General features: G+C 60.0%; 2 protein-coding genes across 6 annotated transcripts in view; both read left to right on the top strand.

Annotated features, from left to right (window-relative positions):
* Window positions 1-1754: 1754 nt before the first annotated feature.
* On the top strand, window positions 1755-15297 carry RAB36 (RAB36, member RAS oncogene family). Of its 4 annotated transcripts, none has more exons than XM_068563543.1 (11): window positions 1755-1879; window positions 2583-2665; window positions 5494-5585; window positions 7296-7361; window positions 7759-7860; window positions 9849-9913; window positions 11416-11471; window positions 12351-12428; window positions 12694-12784; window positions 14105-14234; window positions 14472-15297. In XM_068563543.1, exons 2-11 carry the CDS (start codon window positions 2597-2599, stop codon window positions 14626-14628), a joined length of 906 nt encoding a protein of 301 aa, XP_068419644.1. In that variant the 5' UTR covers window positions 1755-1879; window positions 2583-2596; the 3' UTR covers window positions 14629-15297. The 4 variants fall into 4 exon arrangements, with proteins under 4 accessions (XP_068419644.1, XP_068419646.1, XP_068419645.1 ...); XM_068563545.1 differs by having other exon boundaries at window positions 14105-14224; window positions 14472-14631; XM_068563544.1 differs by lacking the exon at window positions 7296-7361.
* Window positions 15298-22008: 6711 nt separating this feature from the next.
* BCR (BCR activator of RhoGEF and GTPase) overlaps window positions 22009-25179 on the top strand; it is a 101561-nt gene continuing 98390 nt past the window's right edge. For both annotated transcript variants that reach the window (XM_068562530.1, XM_068562531.1), the window contains exon 1: window positions 22009-23314. In XM_068562530.1, coding sequence (XP_068418631.1) covers window positions 22009-23314 — 1306 coding nt within the window. The remainder of the gene's footprint in view (window positions 23315-25179) is intronic.

Genomic DNA, 25179 nt, shown 5'->3' on the forward strand with positions numbered 1-25179 from the left:
CAAATGCCTCTGGAAGCCATCTAGCCCCACGTGCCTCTCTCTGCAAACAGAAACTAGCTCACAGAAACTCAGTGACTCAGGTCAGCCTTTAAACAGCCATTAATTATGGAAATTAATGTTGTAGCGTGAGCTCTAGAAGCCAAGGCATATGATATTCAGGCATCATTAGGTTCAGAAGTATGCAGATGAAGGTCAGGAAATGGAAGGCGTGTCCATTCCTTGTCACTGCAGGGCGATCAAATGCCAATGCTACAGCAAGAGCCTTTTCTTATGCCATGATTGCAGAGAGGAGGAGGTGTCTGTGGGAAAGGTACGAAGCACACCGAAATACATCAGGGCTAACCCAGAAGGGCCGAGACGGGGGATATTATTGTATTCTCTCTGTTCCAAAATGTTTATTTTCATTTGAATTATTTACCGAATAGGTGATATATGCACATAGAAGAAAATCCAAAAAGTATGAAAGTATATTGTCTCCCTCCCTCCTTGGTCCCCAGCCAACAGATCGTCCTTATCTATGGCAACCACTGGAATCTTTCCACTGATAAACTAAATTTATAAGAGTAAATACAATTCATTTACCTTTTAATGTAATGGTAGCATACTTCAAACAGTGTTCACCTTCTTTTTGTAAATGCAATATTTGTTCACTCATTTAACATTCACTCCATGCCTGCTTATGTGCAGGCACTGTTTGGCTGATGCAATAAATCGGGTGGACTATACACAAGAACCCCTGCTCTCATTGCGCTCAGTGGAGGAAGACAGACAATCAACATAAACAGCAAGTTATATAATGTGTTAGAAAATACTAAGTCCCTGGGAGAAATAGAGCAGAATAAGGGGTTGGAAGGATGCGGCAGTTGTAAATAGGATGCCTCATCTAGAGGTGACATCTGAGCAATGTGGCTATCTGTGGACAGAGCCTTCCAGGCCTAGGAGACAGCTGATGCAAGCACCCCGGTGCCTGGCGTGTTGGAGGAACAGCAAGGAGGCCAGTGGAGCATGTGTGGGTGGGGGAGGGGGTGGGGAGTGGGAAGCAGTAGGAGATGCGCTAAGAGAATAAATGGGGCAAATCACATGGGGCCTCCCGGGCTATTGTAAAGACTTTATTCATCTAAGAGCGGTGAGGAGGCACTGGAGGGTTTGGAGCTGAGGACTGACATGATCTGATCTGTGTTTTAACAAGGGATCCCTGGGGGCTGCTGAACTGGGAATAGGATAGAAGCAAGGGCGGAAGCAGGGAGACCAGTTAAGGGGAGAGAAGATGATGATGGTTGGGACCATGGTGAGATCAGAGGAAGTAGGAGGGAGAGAGAAGATACTGGACAAATTTTCAGGGTAGAACCTACAGGATTTACTGATAGATCAGACACGGGATGTGACGGAAAGAAGTCAAGGGATCTTGGAGATCCCTCCCTACCAGATAACAAGAAAAACACGAAATATTTACATAACAAGAAGAAGATCACATTTGCTATATTATGAAAATAAGTACTTAAACACTTCACATAATACCCTCCACGTTTGAACCACCACCCCTTCCCAGCCATGGTGACATCAGGGAGGCCAGGTGCGCAAGTCTCTCCACGGTCAGCCCCGCCCAGGCCCGCCCTGGCCCCGCCCACCAGGCCCCGCCCTTGTTGCCATGGTGATCACCGGCGCTCGGTCCGCGTCCCGGAGTCTCCCGCGAGGCTCTAGTTGCTATGGTGATCGCGGCGCAAGGCGCTGGCGGAACACTTTTGGCTGTGAGCCCCATCCCCGACGTCCCGGATTCGTCAGACGCCAGCCTGTCCCGCGTGGTGCTCGTTGCCATGGTGATCGCGGCCACTGGACCCTCCGGACTAGGCAGCGTCAGGAGCCTCTGCAGCCGCCGCAGGTGAGTCAGCCGCCCCTTCGGACTCACCCTCTCCCGCCCGCGTGATCCCCCGCCCACCTCCCACTGCATAACCTGAAAGCGGCCTGGGCCCCGGGCCTCCTCGTTTCCTGACCGCACACCCCGGGCCCCCAGTGCTGGTCTGGGGAGAGACGGTCCGATGCGGAGGACCACAGGCCTCTCTCGGTCAAGGCCACCCAGTGGGGAGGGGGCAGGAGGGAGAAGGAGCCGGGGCTGTGGAATAGGCGGGAGGGGCCCGGTGCCGGCTGGGGTGGTTCTGGGAAAGGCCTGTGGGCTGAACCCTGAGGGCCCTGCATACCCAGAGTCTTCATCCCTTAAGGGGCAGGAGCAGGGGACCCCTCCCCCCTCTACTTCCTCTGCCTGGGCTGTGTGCACAGCCTGGCGACTGTGCTCCCTCACTCAGCCCAGAGCTGAGCTCAGGGAGGGGCCACTCCTGGTGGACATCGGGCAGGAGACTCAGGTCTCCTCGACTCCCAGGCCGGGTGGCAGGCCTGGTACCCGCCCCCGTGCCCCAACACACACTGCCTGCAGATTGGAGAGATGACCCCTGGCATCCTGACATTCCTGACAGAGAAGGAGTGTTGGACCTGTTTTCAAAGCTACTGCAACGTTAGGCATCAACTTTGGGGGAGTCCCCAGGGATCTGCGCAGCTCCCTAACTCTCTTCCCCCTGTTGGGGCCACAGGACTCCCTGGAAGGATGAGGTCCTCTGTGATGCCTTTGGGGCCCACTGTGAGCCAGGACCGCGTCATCACCAGCTTCCCTAAGGTAGGGAGGCGTTAGGCCAGCCCTTGATATGTGCACTGCTCTCCGGACACCATGCCCTCATCCCGCTTTCCCCACCTCACTCACCACTGGAAACAAAGCAGGTGAATCGGGGAGGTCAGTCCCTCACTGACAGACCCCAGGGACTCAGCAAGCAGACTTCTTGAGAAGCTTGGCGTTGACTTGCCCAAGGTGGGCCGGCAAGTGAAAGGTGACACCAGGAGGCAGTGTGGCATGGATGTTAAGGGCACAGACTTTGCAGTCAGACTGTCCTGAGTGTGAATCCTGCATGTCATTAAGCTGTGTGACCGCGGGCAAGTTACTCAACCTCTCAGAGCCGCTGGTACAGAAGAATAATTCCTCTCACATTGGGTGTCTGGCTCATGGTAAAAGGGCGCTCCCTTGCCCAAGTGTGGTCACTGTTTTTCTCATTTTAATTATGACATTATCAAACAGCACTCCAGTTTCCTGACACCAAATCCAAAGTTCTCACCCCTTACCATTCTGCTTTCTGTCCTTGCTGGAAACTCACAGCTCTCTTCCATCTGTATTAAAATCCATTATTAATCACAGCAGGGGATGCAAATCCGCACAGCCTCCCAAGGGGGCAGCGGGATAATGTCTCCCAGCACTGCAGATGCTCCTGCCTACCCTCTGCTCCAGCCGCTCAGGGCCAGGCACTGCAGCAATTTGTAAAGTAGAAGGTCAGACACAACATAGTGTCCTCGAGAGGGGGCCACTTAGACAGCAAAATGCTGCTTCTTGACACAGACTCTGGGAGGCATGAGCACCTCTCAGGGGCTGATGCACAATGAGAGCCAAAGTAAGTTGTTGAGCACCACGTGTGAGAAAAGGAGCAGGAGAAAAGAAATGCATGTGTTTGCTTCTACGTGCAGGGTATCTGGAAGGATGCTTAAGATCCTGCCATCAGTGGTTGGCGCTGTGTGTGGGGGGAGAAATCCTCTCTTTTGAGTCTTGAAATCTGTGCCCAGGCCGGTGGGGGAAGGAGGGTAGGCTCTGGGTATTTGGGGTCCGCAGTCATTCCTCTTCCCCCTCTCCTGCCTTCCCCCCAACCCCGAGTTCTGTCTCCAACATGCACAGAGAAAGCCTTGGTGCCTTAGACCCGTGGACAGTGCCCCCAGGACTTTCCATCTCATCAGAGGCCCAGGCAGCTGCTTCTCTTCTGAACTTGACAGTGGTGACTGGGGATGATGGGGACTGGGGTTAAAAAGCCAACGGAAGGGAAGCGTGATCGGCACAAAACAGTCCAGGTCTCATGGGATGAAGGACCCCAGTTACAAAGTGGGATGAGGCTCAGAGAGGTAGGGAGGACTGCCTGAGGTCACACAGCTGGGTGTGGGGGAGCCCAGACTTGACCTGACAGTGGCCGACTCCAGAGCTCTGACGTTTCCCCACCTTGGGAGGCAGGCTAGGGCATCCCTGCTTCCACAGAAGGTGAGATTCTCCCCCAACTGCCTGTGGCCAAGTTCATCCCACACTCCAGGGCCACAGCACTTCAGACCCGAGCAATTCGTGGTCAGGTGGGGCCAGTCCTTCCTTCACCCCATGTGCCTCGGTTTCCCTCTGTGCACTTCCTGCCAGCCTTCCCTAGCACACTTCTCCAATCTGTCCCAAGTGCTGGGACCCCTCTACTGACCGCCGTGTCTTGGCCGGCTCCCAGCTTGACACTGACACGGAAGTGGACGGAAAAGCAGCCAGCTTTCCCGAGAGGTGGCCACACATCTTCGCGTGGCCGGGGGCCCTGGGCTGAGTGCTCGTTTGCACTGCCCACTTGCTCCTCCAGTGAGCAGACCAAGAGGTGCCGTGAGGGGTGTCCCCACCTTACAGATGAGGACATGGGCTCTGTGAGGTCCCACCCTCACCCTTGGCCGAGCTCCTTCACCGTCCCTGCTGCCTTGGTCACACAGAGCCGAGAGGGCAGGTGGGCCAGGGCAGAGCCACAGGGGCCCTGAAGGACAGAGGGGTGGCCCAGGGACCACAGCAGAGCACAGCAGCCATCTCCAGCATGGCCTGCTCCCACATCCTGGCCACGCACCACACTTAGCCTTGGCCAATCTGACCACAAAACGTAATGGTCACCTTTCATTTGTTTAATATCATTTTTTCTAATTATAGAACAAACCTGCATTCGATAAGTGTCATGGCGTCTTTGCTGAGCACTTAGTATGTATGTGCCAGACCAGCTCTGTGCTGGTGGCTTCACAAATATAACCTCGTTTAATGCCCCCAAGTCCCTGAGGTTTTCCAGATGCAGAAATTGAAATTCAGAGACATGAGGCAACTACCCAGGGTCACACAGCAGCTGAGGGTGGACACAGGGGCCCTGCTCTTAGACCACTACCCGGTTCTGCCTTCTGAAAAATGTGGAAGGTGAAAGTGCCTTCCAGGACATTTTCCATGCACAGATATACATATTTTTAAAACAAAAATGGCATCAGAGATCCATAGAAGGTGTAGGAGGATCTTGGCGCTAAAAGGGCCCTTACAGCCCACCCCTCCTCTCACTGGAAGAGGCCCAGAGCGGGCAGAGGGTTGATACACCCACAGCAAGGGCACAGCTGTCCCCAGTGGGACACAGCTCTCTGGATGCCCACCTGGGCTCCCTGGTGTGTCCTGGTCCCACTGCTCCTCCTCGGGGCTCACAAGACCCTGGAGTCTTAGGAGTCGCTGACAAGGTAGAGGACGGATGTGACAGAGGCTCAGGAAGGAGGGAGCTCTGGGAAGTAAGTCACACCTGCTGCCCTCTTGGCGAGCTTTGCAGGGTGATGTGCCCACCTGTCTGTCTCTTTGTCTGTCTGTCTTGTTTCCAGTGGTACACGCCCGCCGCCTGCCTGCAGCTCCGGGAGCACTTCCACGGGCAGGTCAGCGCCGCTTGCCAGCACAGGAATACGGGGACCGTCGGGTGAGTGCCGGCTTGGCCAGGGAAGGGTGGGGAGGACCGAGCGCACGTGTGAGTGTGTGGATGCACATGTGAGCCTCGTACACAGACCACGCGGGCGCCGCCACCCCGTACAGGCCTGAGGAGCATCAGCCATTTATCCGGCTTTACCTGCCGCGCCTGCTGCAGGAACAGCTCCCCCCTCGGTGAGGCCGACACCGAGGTCTGAGCACGGCTGTTCCCTCCAGAAGCATTTCCTGCCCTTCAGGCCTCAGACTTAGTGTTGGGTCCCCGGGGTCTCCTCTGAGTCCCCACCACACCTGCCCCCTCGCCCAGGCGGAGCGGGTGCCCCCCGCACCGTGCTCCTGAACTCCGCGCTGGGTTCCTTGCCAGGCCACACTCAGGAAGGAGAGGCACGTATGTGCCCCGTCCCTGCCTCAGGGCGCCTGGCACTGCGGCACAGGTGTCCTGCCATGGTCACACCTTCTTAGCAAACAGGTGCGGGGTCCTGCTTCCGCCCTGCATCCTGAGGGGCCCATGGTCTGCTCAGGGAGAAGGCTGAGCTCAAAAGTCACATGGGGACAGTGAGGCCAGGATGGCCGAGGTGGCCATGGTCACGGGCTGAGCATGGCGGCAGCTGCTGGGGGAGTGCTGGTTCCACACCAGGGGCTTCCCACCAAGGAGCTCCCAACCCTTCCCCACACTCAGTGCTGGGAGGCCAGGAAACTGGGGCACAGGGGAACCCAGTGGCCCTGCGGCAGCACCTTTACTCCTCCTGAGAAGCAGAGTCAGGGCCACCTGCTCCAGAACTAGTGGCGCAGGGAATTCCCTGGCGGTCCAGTGGTTAGGACTCGGTGCTTTCACTGCCGGGGCCTGGGTTCGATCCCTGGTCAGGGAACTAAGATCCCGCAAGCCTCGCGGGTGTGGCCAAAAACAAAACAAAACAAAACACCAGACGTGTGCACACACACACACACACACACACACACATAGAACTAGCAGTGCAGATGCAGCGCCGAGGTAGGGGACGCAGGCAGGGGTACAGGGCCTGGGGCTGTGTGCCTGCCAGGACACCACCACCACCCTGGAGGGCGTTCCAGGGCCAGGCAGGCTGGGGGCATGTCGTGGACTCAGGTCTGCACGCCTGGGCCATGGCTCTAAGGTTCTCAGGCTCCCTGGGGAGGGGGGACCCTGCTCACCTAGAGCAGCCACCCCTCCCTCTGTGTGTGTCCTGCACTTGCACATCAGCATTCCTGGGACTGCAGGTCACGCCCAAACCACCAGCCTCCTCCACCTGCAGACAGCAAGAGGGCACCTCTGTGTCACCTGGTGACTTGGTGCAGCTTACCTGGCCACGTCTTCGAGGGAGGGGCAGTGTCTACTCTGCTCCCAGGCAGCAGCTAGTTCTGGAGCAGGTGGCCCAACTTGGACACAGCCCCACCTGGGGCTCTTCCTGCTGCTCCCTCAGCCCAAGACTCAGCCTCCCATGGTGCCCATTTGTGATTCTCACGGCAGGGACGTGGACCCAGTGGGGTCAGGGGTACAGAGTCCCCAGAACAAATGCAGGTCCTCCTGCCCTCCCCTCTGAGGGCCAGCGAGGGGGACAGACATCCCAGAGTGTGTCACAGGTGACCTGTCCCCATCACGAGTGGGGAACGCAGGGAAGGAGGGGCCCGTGTGCATGAAGATGCTCTCATGACCGCGCCTGAGAGCACCGCGCCGTACTCCTCACAGGCTCAAACTCTCCAAGGTGGTTGTGGTCGGCGACCTCTACGTGGGCAAGACCAGCCTCATCCACAGGTGCGCCACCGGCCCGGGAGGCTCCGTCACATGTCGTAGTGGAGACCATGTGGCTGCTGGGAGGGGGTGCAAGAAATCCGGGAGATGGTGGGTCCGCGGGGAGTGCGGCGTCCTAGGAGCCTGGCATTGGCCACACCATCCCCGGGGCCACAGGCTCCCCTCCCTGCCCTCCCTGCCAGCAGACGCGATACTTTTCACTGCCTTGATCCACTTGTTGGTCTCCTGCTGCCGCAGCCTCTCTCCCCACAGAGTTCCCACTGGCAGCTCTGTTGCCCATGGCTGTCTCTGTGGCCCGTCTCCATAGCCGTCACCGCCTGGTCTTCCCTGAGGGCGGACTTTCACTGTCAGGAGTGAAACCTCCACACGCGGCCTCTGATGGCTTCCTCGGCCCCCACAGGTTCTGCAAGAATGTTTTCAACCGTGACTACAAGGCCACCATCGGGGTGGACTTTGAGATGGAGCGCTTTGAGGTCGCCGGGATCCCCTTCAGCCTCCAGATGTAAGTCACCGTGCCTCGCGCGTTTCCCATCATATGGTTGTGGAGGGCTTCGCGGAGATGCCGGGGAGACCCCGGGGAAGGCCTCGGCGAGCGGGCAGGAAGCCCCGGGCAGTTTTGTGAAGCTGGGCTCTCTGCTGCCCCAGTCCCTGCAGCCTGATGTGCCCGCCCCTGCCCCCAGCCCCCCCCCCCCCGGTGCTCCCCGCGGGCCCTCTGTGATCCTACTTGCCAGGCCAGCAGCACGGCCTCCGGCAAGTCACTTCAGCCCTCCAGCCTCTGTTCCCACCTGGAAAACGGGGCCAAAACCGTTCCCTGTGTGCTGGGCTCTAGCGGAGGCCACACGGTCCACAGGCCTTACTGGGGCCTGACGCTCCCCTGTCTCTCTCCCTCTGTCTGTGTCTGTCTCCTCCCTGCCAGACCCCACGCCTTGGCCTCTCAGGGACACACACATCCCCCACCCCCGGCTTTGGCCCCTCCCCTCTAGTTTCCCTCAGAATAGCCCAGGGTCTCCCCCCAGCCTCATGCTTTCCCACCAGAGCCACTCTCCTCCAGCACCTGCTGGTCTCCAGCCCGGCCCTCTCCTGCGTGGCTGCCGCTGCTGGCATTCCCTGGGCCTCCGTCTGGCCCCCTCCTCCTGCGCTGTCCCTGGTGCTCACCCCTGCTCCCTGGATTCACTCCTCGGGCCTCCATGCCCCGGGCTGGGCCTGGGATCGCGGTGATCGCGGTGATCGCGGTGGAGCTCGCCCCCTTGTGGACTTCAGCTCCTAATGTTTCGAGACAGTGCCCACTCCTCTGAGACCAGCCCCAGTGCAGTCCTGGAGCAGATGGTACCACCAAATCTCGCCCAAGGGGGTGTACAGGGTCAGACCGGAGCAGAAGAGGCTGTGAAGACACAGGGCTGCAGGACCGAGGGGATGAGGAGGCAGGAGAGTGAAGCAGCACAAGCTGCTGGGGGCAGCTGTGTCTAATTAGAGGGCCCAGGAGGAAGCAGGGGGCTCTCCTGGCTCAGCCTCTCCTTGTCCTACACTGAGGCCATTGCCAGCCAACCAACTGGCCCCACCGCCAGGCCACCCTCCCAGCTCCCACCCAGAGTATTCTTCAGAAGTGGAAATGTGAATGAATTAATGAAAGAGCCAAACAGTTCTGCATCATGCTGGATCACTTGGAAAAATTTCAGATTATTGGTGTCTTGTTCATGGCTTGTCTACTTGTTAGTTTACTGAGAAAACTTAAAGTTTGATGTGCTGATTTTTAAAAAGGGTGGATTTTCAGACTCAGCCCTGCATTTTGACCTCCAGCCTTGTTCTAAACCAGGGCAAGTAGATCTCAGCAGGTAACTTCCTCTATCTTTACTGTGCCCATGGCAGACATCATTAATCAATTGTTGCATTTTTTCCCATGGAGCCAGGGCTCAGCTCCTCCAGAGAGCCAGAGCTAACTGATCAGAGAAGCAAACCATGTCCTTGTTAGACAACGCACCCCACCCAGGGAGCCGAGCATCCCCTCCACTGCCATGGGGAAGGTGGAGCCACACCCCAGTCACACATGAGCAAGTGGCAGAGCCCCAGTCCCATTCCCGGGGTCGCCTCTACAGGTGGACTTTCACATCTTGAGAGCAGCCACATCAGGGAGCACATTCTCTTTTTTATGGCACAGTCGGAAGGGACTGAGCTACAGCTCCATTCATCTGGGCAGTGGAACTGCTAAGGCCGTGCCCCTCCCCTATGAGCACAGTGCATCCAGAGAGGGGGTTCCCCATGGGCGCCCAAGGAAGGAATCATAAGGAGTTGGGGGTGGGGCTGGCTGGCTGGCAGCAGGCATTTCGTGACACCCATGCAGCTGGTGCGGGCGCGTGGGTCTCCGGCCCAGGGCCCCACAAGCCTGCTGGCTGCAGCCACTGTGATCAATGACTTAACCTGCCACCTCTCCCTTTCCCTTTTTCTCTCTCTCTCCCTCTCTCTCTCTCCCCCTCCCTCTCGGTCACGGCACAGCTGGGACACAGCAGGACAGGAGAAGTTCAAGTGCATCGCGTCTGCCTACTACCGGGGTGCCCAGGGTGAGCAGCCGGGTGACAGCAACAGTGGGGCCTCAACCATGTGCAGCAGGGGCTCCCCGTGAATTCCCTGCCGGGCGCACAGCGAGAAGCCCAGGTCTTCCGTGCAGGCACCAAATCTGTCCTCTGAGAGCCACTGAGGAAACACGGGGCCGGTCCTTGTCTTCCAGCCAGGCCCAGGCCAGCCTCGGCAGCCACGCGCTTTAGGGATCCATGGTGGTGGGTGCTACCTGAAAGTCTCAGCCCCAGTTTCAGCTCAGAAAGATGCTCAGAGCGGGGAGTGCTTGTGCAGAGACCCCAGAAAGAAGAGCAGAGTCAACTCAGGAGCAGGGGCGCGGGGCTTGGCTGGAGGGGAGGAGTGGGGGTGGGCCCCCAGGTGGGGGCCAGCGGGGCTCCTCGCCCACCACATCCTTGTTGAGGGCGCCCCAGCCCTGGGCAGGCCTCCCGGTCGGCAGGCAGTGGCAGCATAAGCCCCCTCCTCTGACCAGGAAGAAGAGAGAAAGGGTTTCAGTGAGAGGTAAGAGCAAGCGGTCCGAGGCATCCAAACCGGACTCAGATGATGAGGTACAGTTAGGTCCACTCAACACTGGTGTTAAAAGTCACATTTTCACTAAGGTTTGAAAAAAGCAAAAACAGGAAACCACGAGCACCTCGGCTGTGGATTGGAATAACAGCTCTGCCACGTCTGCTGTGGCCTCTCTTCTCGGGGGGATGACACCCCCTGGGAATAAGGCGTGAGGCGCCTGGCACAGCCCTGCAGACAGCAGCCCGGCCACGGTCACCACCACCATCAGCTTCCTCCTTCACTTCTCAGCCCCTCTGCCAGGGCAGGGCGCGTGGGTAGGCCTCCTGCAGCCTTCAGCCAAGGTGCAGAGGGAGGCCCACGTCCAGCCCTGCTCACACCCCTGGGGCCAGAAGAGAGCAGGCCCTCTGGAATGCTCTCCACATGGGGCCACCCAGGGCACAGGGGACCAGACAGGGCAGTGATGAGAGGAGCTGGGGGGAGGGGGCTGCATCTCCCAATTTCCTGCCCACCCTGCTCCTCAGATATTGTTCCCCTGAAGCTAGTCGTTGCTAATCGCCCGCACGACCATAGCTGCCAGTGGGGGAAAGTCTGCCCCACGTCAGGCCCTGGACCAAGAACTTTAAAACAGCTGCTCCAGTTTAGTCTTCAGAGCTACCCTGAGAGCTAGAGGTAGCTGTGGTCCTCACCATGTCACAGATGAAGGCTGAGGCTCTCAGCGTCAAGGCCTCACCCGCACTCCCTCAGCCGTAAGAGGCAGAGGGGAGATTTGAACACAGGGGCTCACCTTGCCTCCCTGGAGCCCCCTGTGGCTGGGCCGCTGGGTGTGGATCAGAGTGGGGGGCTGGGTCCCCAGGGCGGCCATGGGTGTCTCCCTCCCAGCCTCCGTCATCCCCATCTTTCCGCGGGAGCCCCCTTGTCACGCCGTGTTTGCCTCCCCCGTCACTGACCGGCTCCTGGCTCCCCCCTCCACCCCATGCAGTGATCATCACGGCCTTTGACCTCACTGACATGCAGACCCTGGAGCACACCAGGCAAGTCTGGGGCTCTGCAGCCCCCGTGGGACCCTTGGGCCCAGAAAGCTGCCTGGAGGGCTCCCTAAACCTGGGCCATGAGCTGGGCCCCTGACAGTGGGTACAGGTGACCAAGCTCGCTGGTCAGCACCTGCCACCCACGGGCCGATGACTGTTGGCTGCCTTTTTATCCTTCAAGATCTGCAGCTACAGCAGAAGGCAGGGCCAGCTGGGCCTGTGGCCAGTGCAGAATGGCACACGCTGGCTTCAGTGCTCTGCTGTTGTCATCTTGAAAGCCTTACTAATTTGTGGCGAGGGGCCTGGCATATTCACCTCGCCTGGGCCCTGTCTCTGGGGACACAACTGGGCACTTGCTGTCTCAGGCAGAGATCTGGGCAAGAGCCGGGGGTTGGGAATTCCCTGGTGGCCTAATGGTTAGGACTCCATGCTTTCACCGCCATGGTGCAGGTTCGATCCCTGGTCAGGGAACTAAGATCCCGAAAGCCGCACAGCACGGCCAAAAAAAAAAAAACTTTTTTTAATTAAAAAAAAAAAAGAGCCAGGGTTCATCAGCTGACGGACCAGAGCCCCTTCACCTTGCTTTTGTTTGGGGGTTCACAGCCGCATCTCCAGCCCTGTGAGGGAGGCCAGGGTGGTCACTCCAGTTGGTGACAGTGCAGGACTCACCCAGGGCGAGGGTAGAGCCGTGGCCAGGATGGGGCCTTCATCTCCCCCTACAGTGCTCCTGCGTCCCCACCCACCCGAGGCCCCCGAGGCCAGCTCGGGTCAAGCTCCCCTCCATGCAACCCCTGGCCCTGGGAGGACCCGGGCTGCACCCCATCCCGGCTTCCTCGGCCCCTGGGGGGGGGGTGCCGTCTCTGCCTGTCCCCCATGTTCCAGGCAGTGGCTGGAGGACGCGCTGAGGGAGAATGAACCAGGCGCCTGCTTCCTGTTCCTCGTGGGGACCAAGAAGGACCTTCTGGTGAGTGGAGCGGGTCAGGGCCAGGGGCGGCCTCGGGAAACGCGGCCCCTTCAGCCTGGGCTTACGGAGCAGAGGGTGACTCGGATGTGCCTAGGTGGGAACTTGCAAGCGGGAGTCTGAAAGCAGGGGCACTCGGTTCCTGGTGCTCGGGGCTCGTCCCATCAGGGAGGCATGCTGGCGCTCAGACTCGCCTGGGACCGCCGGGCTCACCTCTGGGCAGGTGCCGAGGCCCGGGGAGCTGGGTCAGCAGGGCCGCTTCTCCCAGTCAGGGGCCGCGTGCGAGCAGGCGGAGGCGGAGGCCGTGCGCCTGGCCAACGAGATGCAGGCCGAGTACTGGTCCGTGTCAGCCAAGACCGGTGAGTGGGCGCAGGGCTGCCGCCATGGTGATCGGGGGTGGGGGGCCCTGCCCTGGATGGGAGGAGTGGCACACCTATGTTCTCTAGTGAGACCCCCGCGGCCGCTGTGGGGCACATCCATCCCGTCCCTGTGAGGTCACGTCCAGAGTCTCAGGGAGGCAGTGGTGGGGCTGGGGTTGGAACGCATCCTCACCTGTAACCACACCATCCTCCTGCCCCTGACCTGGTACAGGTGGGAGGGGCCAGTGACCAGCTGTCCCTCCCTTCCCCAGGTGTCATCATAGAAGGCACTCAAACATCCCTCACGGCCCCCCAGCCCTCCCCCAAACCCCACCCAGTCTGCCCCAGCCTCGCTGGGTCTCCGGGCCCTGAGGTGCCCTCGCCCACGGGCACTGCTTACCCCGGCCCCCAATGCCTCTGAGCCTCATCATCCTCATCTGGGAAGTGGGGTGTTGCTGTCAATCTCGTTTTATTTTTAATGGAAAAACGTGTTTTAAATGATAAAAGCCATATGATTCACTGAGGAAAAATGAGAAAATGCAGAGAAGCAAGGAACAGATTTTGAAAACAGGTTGTTGGGGGGATGAAATGAAATAACTTTCAGTGCCTGGGGCACAGTAGGCCCCAAGGCTGTGGGGACTCGGGAATTACACCTGGGAGTCCTTACCCTGGGCGAGGGGCCGCCGTGGACACCTGCCCAGGGGTTGGGTGAGGCAGCAGGAGTGCGAGTGGAAGTACCACCTCCAGCCCAACACAAAAAGGTGGCAGCCCCCATGTCCAGTTCCCTCTGCTCCTTCCTGATGGTGTCCCTGAGGCTGTGAGAACCCGCCCTCTTATTGGAGTAACAGCATGTTCCCTGAGAGCTCCCTATGGGCCAAGAAGGACTGCCCTGTGCGGTGGTATAGGTTGTTAACTGCACAAGGGCAGCATGTGTGTCGGGGGCTGGGCCCGGCCCTGTGCCCAGATGGGTGGTCTTGTCCTCCTGGCAGAGGAGGCACAAAGGCCCCACATGGGGGCCAGTGGCTCTAATCCTCATGGCTGCCCACTGGAGAGGTGCTCAAAGGTTACAGGAAAGCAGGCCCACACGGCTCGGTGCCTGGCTCACGGGTGCTCAGTAGCAATTGATTGGGAGAGTAGATGCCGGGAAACCAAGGCTCAGAGATTTTCAGGAGTGGCCAGGGCAGGTGGCCAGGGTGGGGAGCCCATCCTCTGCACAGCGGGGGGCTGTCCTGGCTCCTGCACCGCTGGCTCCCCCACCCCCCACTGCATCCATGGGCAGGGGCAGAGGTGGCTGGAGTCATGGCTGTCCCGTGCCCACAGGGGAGAACGTGAAGGCGTTTTTCAGCCGCGTGGCCGCCCTGGCCTTCGAGCACTCGGTGCTGCAGGACCTGGAGCGGAGGAGCAGTGCCCGGCCGCAGGTCGGCGACGGGGACATCATCCGTACGTGCAGGTGATGGGCCAGGCTGGGGAGAGGCTTGCGGCCTGAAAAACGCATCCACCACCCTCCGGCCCAAGACTCAACCATTCCCTTGGCTTGTCGCCCTCTGCTCTTGGCTCCTGGCTGCCCCTTCCCCCATCCCTCTGACCTCCAGCCTGCAGCCTCCCTGCCCACCTGCTAGCTCAGACGCCCACCCCCATCAGCTGCAGGTGCCTGGTTGATGCCAGGTGACTTCTCCCCTCATTACAGGGATGGAGGGACACCCACCCGAGACCCAGGACAGCAAGAGGCCCTCCAGCCCAGGTTGCTGTTAGCTGAGCCTGCGTCAGAGGCCTCCACTGCCTGCATGCGTGTGGGCAGTGCCTCCAGTGACCTGGAGGGTGACATGGAACACCCACCGTGCTGAGCCCCAGGGCTCCGCCTCTTCTCTTTAGCGGGTCGGGAGCCAGGGAAGGCCCCCAGTGGCTGCCCAGCTGGTGGGGGCACTGAGGCTGTCATCTGGAAGGCCAGTTGCACTTACAGAGTCACCCAACAGCCCCCCGGCCCCAGGAGGCTCAGCACCACAGGCACAGACACGTGCCCCCAGGCCCACGGCGCTCGCCCTGGGCACAGTCAGCATCCCCTCGGGCCTCTTCCCCACTTTCCTGGGTCGGCCTCGGAATCCTCCTCATCTCGGTGGTCCAGGCAAGCGGGACTTGCTGAAGTCAAGGCTCCCTGTCTGCTGCAACCCGGATCGGGCAGGAGCACCCAGGCCTCCCCTCCCCAGCTCCCGCCCAGAGCGCCCAGCCCTCTCCATGCCCTCGTGTTGCTCCTCCTCAGGGGCTACTGAGCCCCCACCCACCCCACTCTCCCCAGCCCTGGGTGTGTGCCCCCCAGTCCTGCCCTCCATGGCCATAGGCAGGTGGCACGTCTGGCTCCCGCCTGTTTCTCGGAGATGGTGAGCATTTCTCGGGCAGCCGGGTGGTTAGCCGCCGGGAGACTCGGCAGCTTCTGTTCATTCCCCCTTCACCACACTTTTAGCTCTCCTTTTTTATAGATAGAAGATACTTCTTTATATAAATCACTCCTAAAGGAATGGCATATGTGCTTATTGTGAAACGAGACAGCACAGAGCTCTGCATGCAGTGACAGTCCCTGCGGTCCCGGACGTAAGCCTTGTCTGCAGCGGGTAGGACTCCTGTTCCTACACAGCACGGCCACGACCTCGGCGCCTTGTTTGCTGTTAAACCAGAGTGACCTCTCCCCACGCCCACAGGGCAGGCCGCATTCCGAGGAACTGCCAGAGCGAGCCTGCGTGTCCCTTTAGCAGCTGCAGGTTTGCCTTCATGCAGATGGGCCAGAGTCCATTCACCCTGCCCAGCCGTGGGACAGTTGGCTTGTGTCCAGCTTTTAGCTTTTTTTTAACTGAAGTGACCATCCTCATAGTTATAGCTTTGCACGCTCGGGATTCCCCACAGAGGCCTTGCTGGGCCTTCGGTGGGCTGGCCCACCAGACCCAGTTTTGAGGGGCAGGCTGTCTCAGGGTGCACCAGGACCGGGTTTGGGGCACACCACAGACAGCGTCAGGATGGCAGACCCTGGTCAGGTGGGCTGGCACCCCCCCGGCTCCGTCCCCCACCCCTCTAGGCCCCAGGACCGGGGGGGGCGGTAATGCACCCTACTGTCACTAGCCCCCGAGCCAGGACAACTGTCTCATGTGCACCCACCCCCTCCAAATGGCCCTTTGTGAAACTCTCCTCCTGTTGCCCCGTGTGTACCCAACTGTTCGGTGTTTCTTCTGAAGTGGCAGAGCCACTTTGCTGTGGTTCCACTGATACCATGAGTCCACAAAGACATCCTCTACAAGCACTTAAATTTCTGGGGCGGAGACCCAGGGCCTCATGCGAGAGCGTCAGAGCCATCCCGGGCCCCTTCCCCTCCTTCGCTTCTTTCACCCCGGCACTCGAGGCCCCTCAGTGGCCGCCCCAGCCCACCCTGCAGGCCCCTGTGCTCCAGCCTTCCCCCGTGATCACTAGTCTTTGCAGGTGCCAGGCCTCTTCTGTGCCCGGCAGCTCAGGTACCCCTTCTCTGGGAGGACTTCCTGGAGCCCGCATGGCTCCCGCAGCACTTGTTACTTCTGGGTGTGGTGTCCATGTTTGGGCTTCTCCCCCAGCCCCCCCTCCACCACCTTGTGGGACCCTAAGAGCCAGGGCAGCAACCCTGTGACCTCATCTCCCCAGCATCTCCTAGACAAAAGGCCCCTGGCAGGTGCTCACCTAGATGTAGTAGGGAGACAGGAATCCCACTGAGTCTCCCGGCAGACACATTCACTCTCACCAAGATGCCTCTTCTTAAACCTCCTGGGGACAGTGCTGTGCTTGGCCCTCCTCGGTGGCCAGAGGTGGATGTGCCCACTGCTCACTCAGAGGCTCCTGAAGTCAGGCAGCAGCCAGTGAGGGCTGTAGGGGCTCAAGCGTAAGGTCTGTTCCTGGGAGGAGCTTGGTGAGAGCCAGACACAGAAGATTCCAGGGAAAGCCGTGCAGGCCTGGGGAAGGAGTCGCATGCAGGCACCACCACTGCCTCCAGCCCACTGGAGGTGGGAATTCTGGCCCATAGCAGGGGCCACCCAGGAATGGGGCCATCCAGCCTCTTGGGGGAGTAGCCAGAACCCCCATTTACTGAGCACTCAGTGGAGGGGGAAGAAGCCCCTTTCATCCCAGTGACCCTGTGGGCTGGGTATCAGGACCTCCTGTCCCCGCCTGACTGGAGAGGAGCCTGAGCACAGAGCCCAGGTGACAGGATGCAGCTGAGCACTTCTCCTCCGCATTCCTGGTCCCTCCTCTGTCTCCGCCTCCCACGCCAGCTTGCAGTCTGATCCCAGTGGGAATCCCACTCCAGGTCCCACACCTGGTCCTCCTCAGGGTCCACAGCAGAGCTAATGAGCTAATCAGTCGCTCCCCATCACACCCTGCTCCCTGAGCCCCGTGATTTTAGTCGGTCCTTCCCCAGCCCCACAGCCACGGGACCAGTCTCTGTAGTGACCCAGAGCAGGGTGGGGGTCTCGGCCTCCTGGCAAGCGGGAGCCTCCCCCTTCCCCGACACTGCTGTGACCTCTGGAGGGAACAGGGGGCCTCGGATCCACCCAATGCCCACTTCGGCCTGACGATGGGATGGGAGCCACTCCCAGAGGGACTGCGCTCTCCTGAGGGACCCGGGCAGCCTAAACTGGACACCTGAGGTCACCTGAGATGTAGGTAATGGAGCATGGTGATGGGCAGGGGACCTGCTCCACTCACACTCTCACACAGGTAAGAACCTGGGAGAGGCCAGGGTGACAGGCGTTCCTGGCCTGGGGACTACAGAGGGGACTCGGGGACCCAGGAGGCCCAGGGTGGGGACGAGAGGTGGGGTGTGGGGGGGGGAGCTTTCAGAAGCAGCAACAGCTCAGAGAGGGCCCTCATCTTCTGAGCCTTCGGGGCTCCCGGAGACGGGGGCAGGGGGCCCTGGGCGCACGTCACCCAAAGAGGCCCTGAGACGAGACTCTCCCAGCAGCCCCCGGGCTCCTCTGCCATCTGCTGTGGCCTCCCCTGTCACCTCCCATATGTCGGGCAGACAGGGAGCGTGGCTGTCCCACGGCCTCCTTCCAGGCTCCACCCCCTCATCCAGACGCCTCCCAGAATTCAGGGCCAACAGCCACCTATCTGAGCCTGCGCCCCAGGAGGGAGCAGGGTAGTGCGGCCTGTCCCCAGGCTGCTGTTTGCAGACCCTTCCTTCTGCTCCCTGATCCCCAACAGGTGGATGGCACCCCTGGCCTGAGGGTGCTCTGGGCCTCTGGCCACTGGAAGCCACAGCCTGCACCATGTCACTGGCCGTGCCTTCAGGAACCAACTCATCTTGTCCCAGCCCCTTCTTCTCTGTGAAGCTGGAAATGGCAGCCTGGGCACTCGGCCGGGATGCCCCCCACTGCAGGGCTTCATCCAGAATTGATTCTGCAGAAGGTGGTGGAGTTACAGACAAGGGGGCCTGGGAGGAAAGGCCCACAGCTCACTTGTTCAGAGCCCTTGGCCAGGGAAGTCCCTCAGAGACCCCGGCTACCCACTCTGGGCCGGGGCTGGTAACCTGGAAGAGGCACCCCGCCAGGCACCATCCGGCACAGAGCAACAAGCAGGGCTAGAGAACAGCTGTATCGATCGCCCCCATTTTCTGATCTTGCCCGCAGCTCTCTGGGGCTGACGGATGACAGATGACAGATGGGGGTCATGTGGCCATATCCCGTTTGGAGGGAGCCCTCCTCTAGCCTCTGCCCCCAAAGCGGGTGGGGAGGAGGGTACAGGCAAGGCAGGGAAGGAGCAAAATATGGTCCCCACTTATTGTTGTGTGAGACCATTAGCAGTCACTCCCCACTCCTCCCATCCCCTATCCCCAGGTGACCACCAACCTACTTTCTGTTTCTATAGATTTGTCTATTCTGGACATTTCATGTAAATGGAGTCATACAATATGTGGCCCTTTATGACTGGTTTCTTTCACTTGGCATAAATTTTTTCAAGGTTCATCAATGTTTAGCATGTATTGGTGCTGCATTTTCTTTCATGGTCATATAATATTCCACTGTGATATTCCCATGACGGACATTGGGGTTGTTTCCATCCCCAGGGTTCTGAGGCATCGGAAGTTCTGCGTTCTGTCCAGCAGAGGGGGCCGTTGAGTCCCAGCCGCTCCTTCCAGCAAAGGGACCAGATAGCCTCGGGGAGGGGTTGCCGGAACATTGGTCTGGGTTCAAGGACCACTAGAGCTGCTGCTGAGGGTACGAGTGTGTGTGTGTGTGTGTGTGTGTGTGTGTGTGTGTGTGAGAGAGAGAGAGAGAGATTGTGAAATGAATTATAGAGCCACAAAACCATATCCCAGAAAATGAAGGAAGTTGAGGAGGGGACATCACCAACAATCCCACTTTCCTGTTCCATTTTAGTTTTTAGATGAAAAAAAAACCCCATCTATTGGGAGTGGTGGTGATTGTGGTGATGGTTTTCACGGGCGCGAAACCCCTGATGTGACATCCTGCAGCCCACACCAGCCTCACCCCCTAACCCAGCTGTTCTTGACACACCCAGAACTCTGAACTCTCCCCATCTTTACCTGTCTGTCCCCATCTTTAGGACCAGCTCGCCGGCCAGCCTTCCCCTGACCTCTGCCTCCTCCTGGATTCCCGCCCTCAAGGCCCACACACCTCTGCTGTGGCCTGGCTCTGCCTGCCTCACCCTTTCCTCCCTGGGCTCTGCGCTCCCACCCGGGGCCAGCACTGGCTGAGCACCTACTATGTCGTAAGCACTGGGGGTTCACTGGGGAACAAGACAGACAGATCTCTGTTCTTAGAAGTTTAGATCTAGCTGGGGACAGACACCAAATGGGGGATTACAGAGTGTTGTATACATGGACCCCACTTTCCTCCTCATTCTTCCCTTCCTCAGGAGGGAGGAATGATAAGAAAGCTCTTCGGGGAAGGACCAGAGACCCAGGGTGGGAGTGCTTTCAGGGAAGGCTCAGAGGATGGGAGGAGTGTCCTTGGGGCCAGAACAAGCTGTCCCATGGGGAGATAGCCACTATCTTGCAGTGTCCTTGTGCCCAACAAGCCACTTGCTCTACCAAGAGAACAGAGCTTGCAAACCCAAACCAAACAGCGTCAGAGTTTCTGATATGAGCTTGCTTATGTGTACAATACTTAAGGTGGGGCTGAGCTGGGGCCTGCAAACCAGAGAAAGGGACACCTCACTGATGGATGAAGCCACCCCCCACCCCCAAAGTATCCTTTTCTTTCCCAGGTGTTTAATGATAATGTCCCTGATGAGCCCACAATTCCCCCTGGAAACTGAGAGACCCTGTCAGCAAGGGGGAAAAAATGTTTGTGCTTTTGGGATTCTCCTTGCTGACAGCCAGGGAATGGGGTTTTGGAGGCCTGGGTTCTAGTCCTGTCGGACCCACTCCCTGGGTGATGGGAGCAGGTCATCCAAGGAAGGCAACTAATACTGATGCTGAGCTGCTGTGTGCCATGCCCTGGGAGGTCAGGATTTATTATACCCGTTTTGAAGAAGAGGTCCTCAGGATGTGAGCACTGCTGGGATTTCCGCCTTGCATTGCTGGCCACAAAGTCAGGGCATCAACCCCTGTTTCCTCACCTGCAAAACAGGCTTTACAAGGGCCCTGTTGGCCTTGCAAAGGAGTGGGAGGGGACATGGGGCCTGGGAGGGGTGACAGCAGGAGGGTGGAGAGCCTGCAGGGGGCGGCAGTGAGCTGTGCCTGGAAGTGTCTGCCAGTCCCGCCCCCAGGGTTTTCCTGCCAGTCTCCCAGGGCACCAACATTAAAGGCAATCATGGAAGGAACAGCACATGCTTTATGTTTGCCCTATCTGGTTGCCTTACACATGGTGCTCACAACATCTGACATATGAGGACAAAACTTGGGCTCAGAGAGGGGAAGGGAATTGCCAAGGTCACAAACAGGCCGGCCCTGGGCTCTGTTCCTCTAGGTTAGATGTCAGGGCATCCGCTCTGGGTGGCACTGGAACTGCGGGGAAGGCAAGACAACCCCTCACATCCGTGCAGGGACAACAGCCGCGGGGGTCTGGGAGCGGGGTGGGGAGGTATCCTGGTTCTCATTTCAACGCCCAGGAAGCAGGCACAGAGGGGCAGAGGCGGTCAGGACTCAAGCCGGGTTCTCTGATCGACAAATCCTGTTTCCGTATCCCCTCACCCAGCAGGCTGATTGGGGTATTTTCACTTGGCGCCCCTTGGACTCCCTCCAGGGTGCTGTGTGTCTAAGATCTCTGGGCTTCCCTGGGGGACGAGAACAGATTTTGTTTCGCTGCCCGCCTGGGCTATGCTGTCTTCCGCCCAGCCCTGCGCGTCCCAGTGGAGGCTGGCGACCCCTTCAGAGGCAGATTACAGAGATAAGTTCTGAGTCAGGCAAACACCTCGCCCAGGACCGCAGGAAGGGAGACGTGGGTGTTGATTGACCTGGGGAGAAATTCCTATTGATTATCTGTGACAGTCCCGTGTGGCAGATGTTGTTTCTTCACCCACCCCGGGACCCCAGCTCTGGAGGCCCGTTGGCACCGCTGGGTGACCTGTCCGCTAGGGGCGCGCTCAGCCGTGACGCCGGTGATGGGCTGCCGGGCTGGGGGGCAATGCGGACCCAGGGGTTCCTGTCCCAGGAATGCAGAACTCGCCGTCCGGGCCTCGGTTTTCCCAGGCGCGGGGACGCTGGCAGGGCCACGGCTGGGCGGGGGAGCGGCCCCTTTAAGAGGCCCTCCCGCTCGGTCCGCCGCGCCGCGGCCACCGCCCCCCGGCCCTCCCCTTCCTGCGGCACCGAGTGCGGGCCGGGCGCGAGTGCGGCGTGAGCGAGCGGGCCAAGCGCAGCGCGGGGAGGCGGCGGCGGCTGGGCGAGGGCGCGGGAGCCCGAGGAGAGCAGCGCGCCGGCGGCGGCCATGGGCTAGTGGGCCCGGCCTAGCGGAGGTAGCACCCACCCTGCGCGCGCCGGGAGCCCCGCACACAATAGCGGCGCGCGCAGCCCCGCGCCCTTCCCCCGCGCTCGCGCGGCCGCCCCTCGCCCCGCCCCGCGCGCGGGGAGCCTGGCCGCAGCCTCACCTGCCGCCCGGGAGGGGGCGGGCATTGTTCGCCAGCTGCCGCCACCGCTGCCCCGCTGGGGGCATGGGGGCCGCCCGGCGCCCCGGGCCGGGCCTGGCGAGGCCGTCTCGCCGCCGCTGAGCCGGGCCCCGCGGCAGCCGGGCGGCGCAGGTGAGGCCGGCCGCGCCATGGTGGACCCGGTGGGCTTCGCCGAGGCGTGGAAGGCGCAGTTCCCGGACTCGGAGCCGCCGCGCATGGAGCTGCGCTCGGTGGGCGACATTGAGCAGGAGCTGGAGCGCTGCAAGGCCTCCATCCGGCGCCTGGAGCAAGAGGTGAACCAGGAGCGCTTCCGCATGATCTACCTGCAGACGCTGCTGGCCAAGGAGAAGAAGAGCTACGACCGACAGCGCTGGGGCTTCCGGCGCGCGGCGCAGCCCCCCGACGGCGCCGCCGAGCCCCGCGCGCCGCGCCCCCAGCCCGCGCCAGCCGACTGCGCCGACCCGCCGACCGCCGACGAGCCCGAGGCCCGGCTCGACGGGAAGGGCTCCCCGGGCAAGGCCAGGCCCGCGGCCATGCGCAGGCCCGGGGCCTCCGCTCCCGCGGACCGCGACGACCGCGGGCCCCCCACCAGCGTGGCGGCCCTGCGTTCCAATTTCGAGAGGATCCGCAAGGGCCCCGTCCAGCCGGCGGCGGCGGACGCCGAGAAACCCTTCTACGTGAACGTCGAGTTCCACCACGAGCGCGGCCTGGTGAAGGTCAACGACAAAGATGTGTCGGACCGCATAAGCTCCCTGGGCAGCCAGGCCATGCAGATGGAGCGCAAGAAGTCCCAGCAGGGCGCTGGGCCCGGCCCTGGGGACCCGCCCAGGCCCTCCTACCGCGGGCGCCTCTCCGAGAGCAGCTGCGGCCTCGACGGCGACTTTGAGGACGTGGAGCTGAACCCGCGCTTCCTGAAGGACAACCTGATCAACGCCAATGGCGGCGGCAGGCCCCCCTGGCCGCCCCTGGAGTACCAGCCCTACCAGAGCATCTATGTCGGGGGCATGATGGTGGAAGGGGAGGGCAAGGGCTCGCTCCAGCGCAGCCAGAGCACCTCGGAGCAGGAGAAGCGCCTTACCTGGCCCCGGAGGTCCTACTCCCCTCGGAGCTTTGAGGACAGCGGAGGCGGCTACACCCCGGACTGCAGCTCCAACGAGAACCTCACGTCCAGCGAGGAGGACTTCTCCTCGGGCCAGTCCAGCCGCGTGTCCCCGAGCCCCACCACCTACCGCATGTTCCGGGACAAGAGCCGCTCACCCTCGCAGAACTCCCAGCAATCCTTCGACAGCAGCAGCCCCCCCACGCCCCAGTGCCAGAAGCGGCACCGGCAGGGACCGGTGGTCGTGTCCGAGGCCACCATCGTGGGCGTCCGCAAGACGGGGCAGATCTGGCCCAGCGATGGGGACAGCTTGTCCAGCAGGCTGCTTCAAGACGGCACCTTCCATGGAGACGCAGGTGGGTACCTCTACCACCCTGGTGGGCACACCTGCCCCTGGCTGGAAACCACTGAGCAGTAGGGAATGCGGGGAGGAAAAGGTGGATAGTTTTTGGAGTGATTTGCAAATACTGTTGTGGACTGGAAGGATTCTTAATGATTCTGAGCCTGAACAAACTACATCCCACCTTCCTCCTGAAGGCAGATTCCCAGTGTTTGGAATGGGATTGGGGTGGGAGGGGTGGTGTGTGGGACGGTCGGTGGCTCCTTCCTTTGGGTCTAGAGCTCTGTGCTTCTTGTGAGAGTACTCTCTGTGGGTTGGGACCAGGATGCCCTGGGCAGTCATCTCCTTGCCTTCTGATTCCCCCCACCTGAGCAGTAGGGATGGTATAAAGAGTGGGTCATCTCTGCTGCTTGGATGGGTGCTTTTAGCCGGGATTGATCCGTGTCTTGGGCCATCCCCGCCACCTGTCTTGGAAGAGTTATATGACACGTTTGGGGAACCCAAGAGGTGCCAGCTGCTCCCAGGCCATAGGAGTGTCAGGTTCGCTTGCTAGTCAGAGCAGGTGAAAATAGGAATGAAGAGGAAGTGAGGTGATGGACAGTTCTGACTCAGTGGGCCACTGAAGATCCACAGGGTGAAGATTTTATCCAGGGCTGAAGCAGGGCCACGCCCGTTCTGATCTGCCCAGTTTTGATGAGAGACATCACCCATCATTACTCACCTCTGTGCATCTTACCCTAGCTCCATTTTCTGATCCATCAGTGTGCTCTTGCCTCCTCGTCTTCCCTGCCCACTGATGCTCATTTTGGGCTCATAGTCCACGGTCTGACTCCTGGCCCTGAGATTAAACCTATGGGATTTGTGTATATAGTACGTGTACACATTTGAGTACAAATACCGTGAGGCGCAGGGGTGATGGGACTGGGTTTTGAGATCCAGGCACAGTTCGTGATTGGAGTAAGGAGAGGGATTTGGTGGGGGGGGTGGTGAGGCAGTCGGGAGTCTCTCAGAGTCCTGGTCCCTGTTGGGCTGATCCGGTTTTCTGCTCCATTGATTTTTCTTTCTCTGCTGATGGAGTTGTATGTGCTTCGTTGGTCAGCATCCTCTTGAAACAAGTGAGGCTATTTTTGGCTCTGTGGAGTGGCCTCTTTGCGATCAGTGCCCCGTCCTGTTTGTTTTAGGCACATCTAGTTGCTGACTTCATCTGCTGCTGGGGTGGGCTGTGGTGTGTCGTCGGGATCTGTGGCCTGGCCCAGCCGCATCCCCTGAGTCCCTCGTGGGACGGGTTGGGGGGAGGCCGTAGTATTTAGAAGCCTGCTTTGCAGGCACGTCAGCTCCTCCAGGGTCTGGAGCATTGCCCTGTGGTCGCTGGGCACCAGCCCTGTCTGGCCAGCTGTCGGCTGAGCGAGCCAGCTTGAACTGGTCCTCGGCGCCCGCCAGGGTGTGGGAGAACGTCGTTAATAAAGCAGAAAATGAGGCGTTTTTGTGGAGACCTACAACCTGAAACCATGATGTCTTGCTGGGGGAATTCAGAGTCTCCAGGGACCAGGGCCCTGTTGGAGTGGGTGTGTTTTGGGGCCCTCCCTGCGGGCCGTCTCCCCAAGCTCACAGCTCCTCGCCTGCCTCTCAGCCCCTGCACACAGGAGAACCCGGCTCCGTGGGTAACGCTGGGTAGGTTCCCAGCCAAGGAGTTAATTTGACAGCTTGGACCCCACTCTTAGCACTTTCTGGATCCTTCTCTGAAAGTCCTCAAGGTCCCACGTTCTCTCTCCTGTTAGGTTTTGAAACTCTTGGTGGTTTTAGCTCCGGGAGCCTGTAAACTCAGTACCCAGCACGCTCCTCTGAGCGTTGTGGCTGGAGGGGAAGGAGGGACCCATTGGC

Source organism: Eschrichtius robustus, chromosome 14 (genome assembly GCF_028021215.1).
Source record: "Eschrichtius robustus isolate mEscRob2 chromosome 14, mEscRob2.pri, whole genome shotgun sequence".
NCBI lineage: Eukaryota > Metazoa > Chordata > Mammalia > Artiodactyla > Eschrichtiidae > Eschrichtius > Eschrichtius robustus.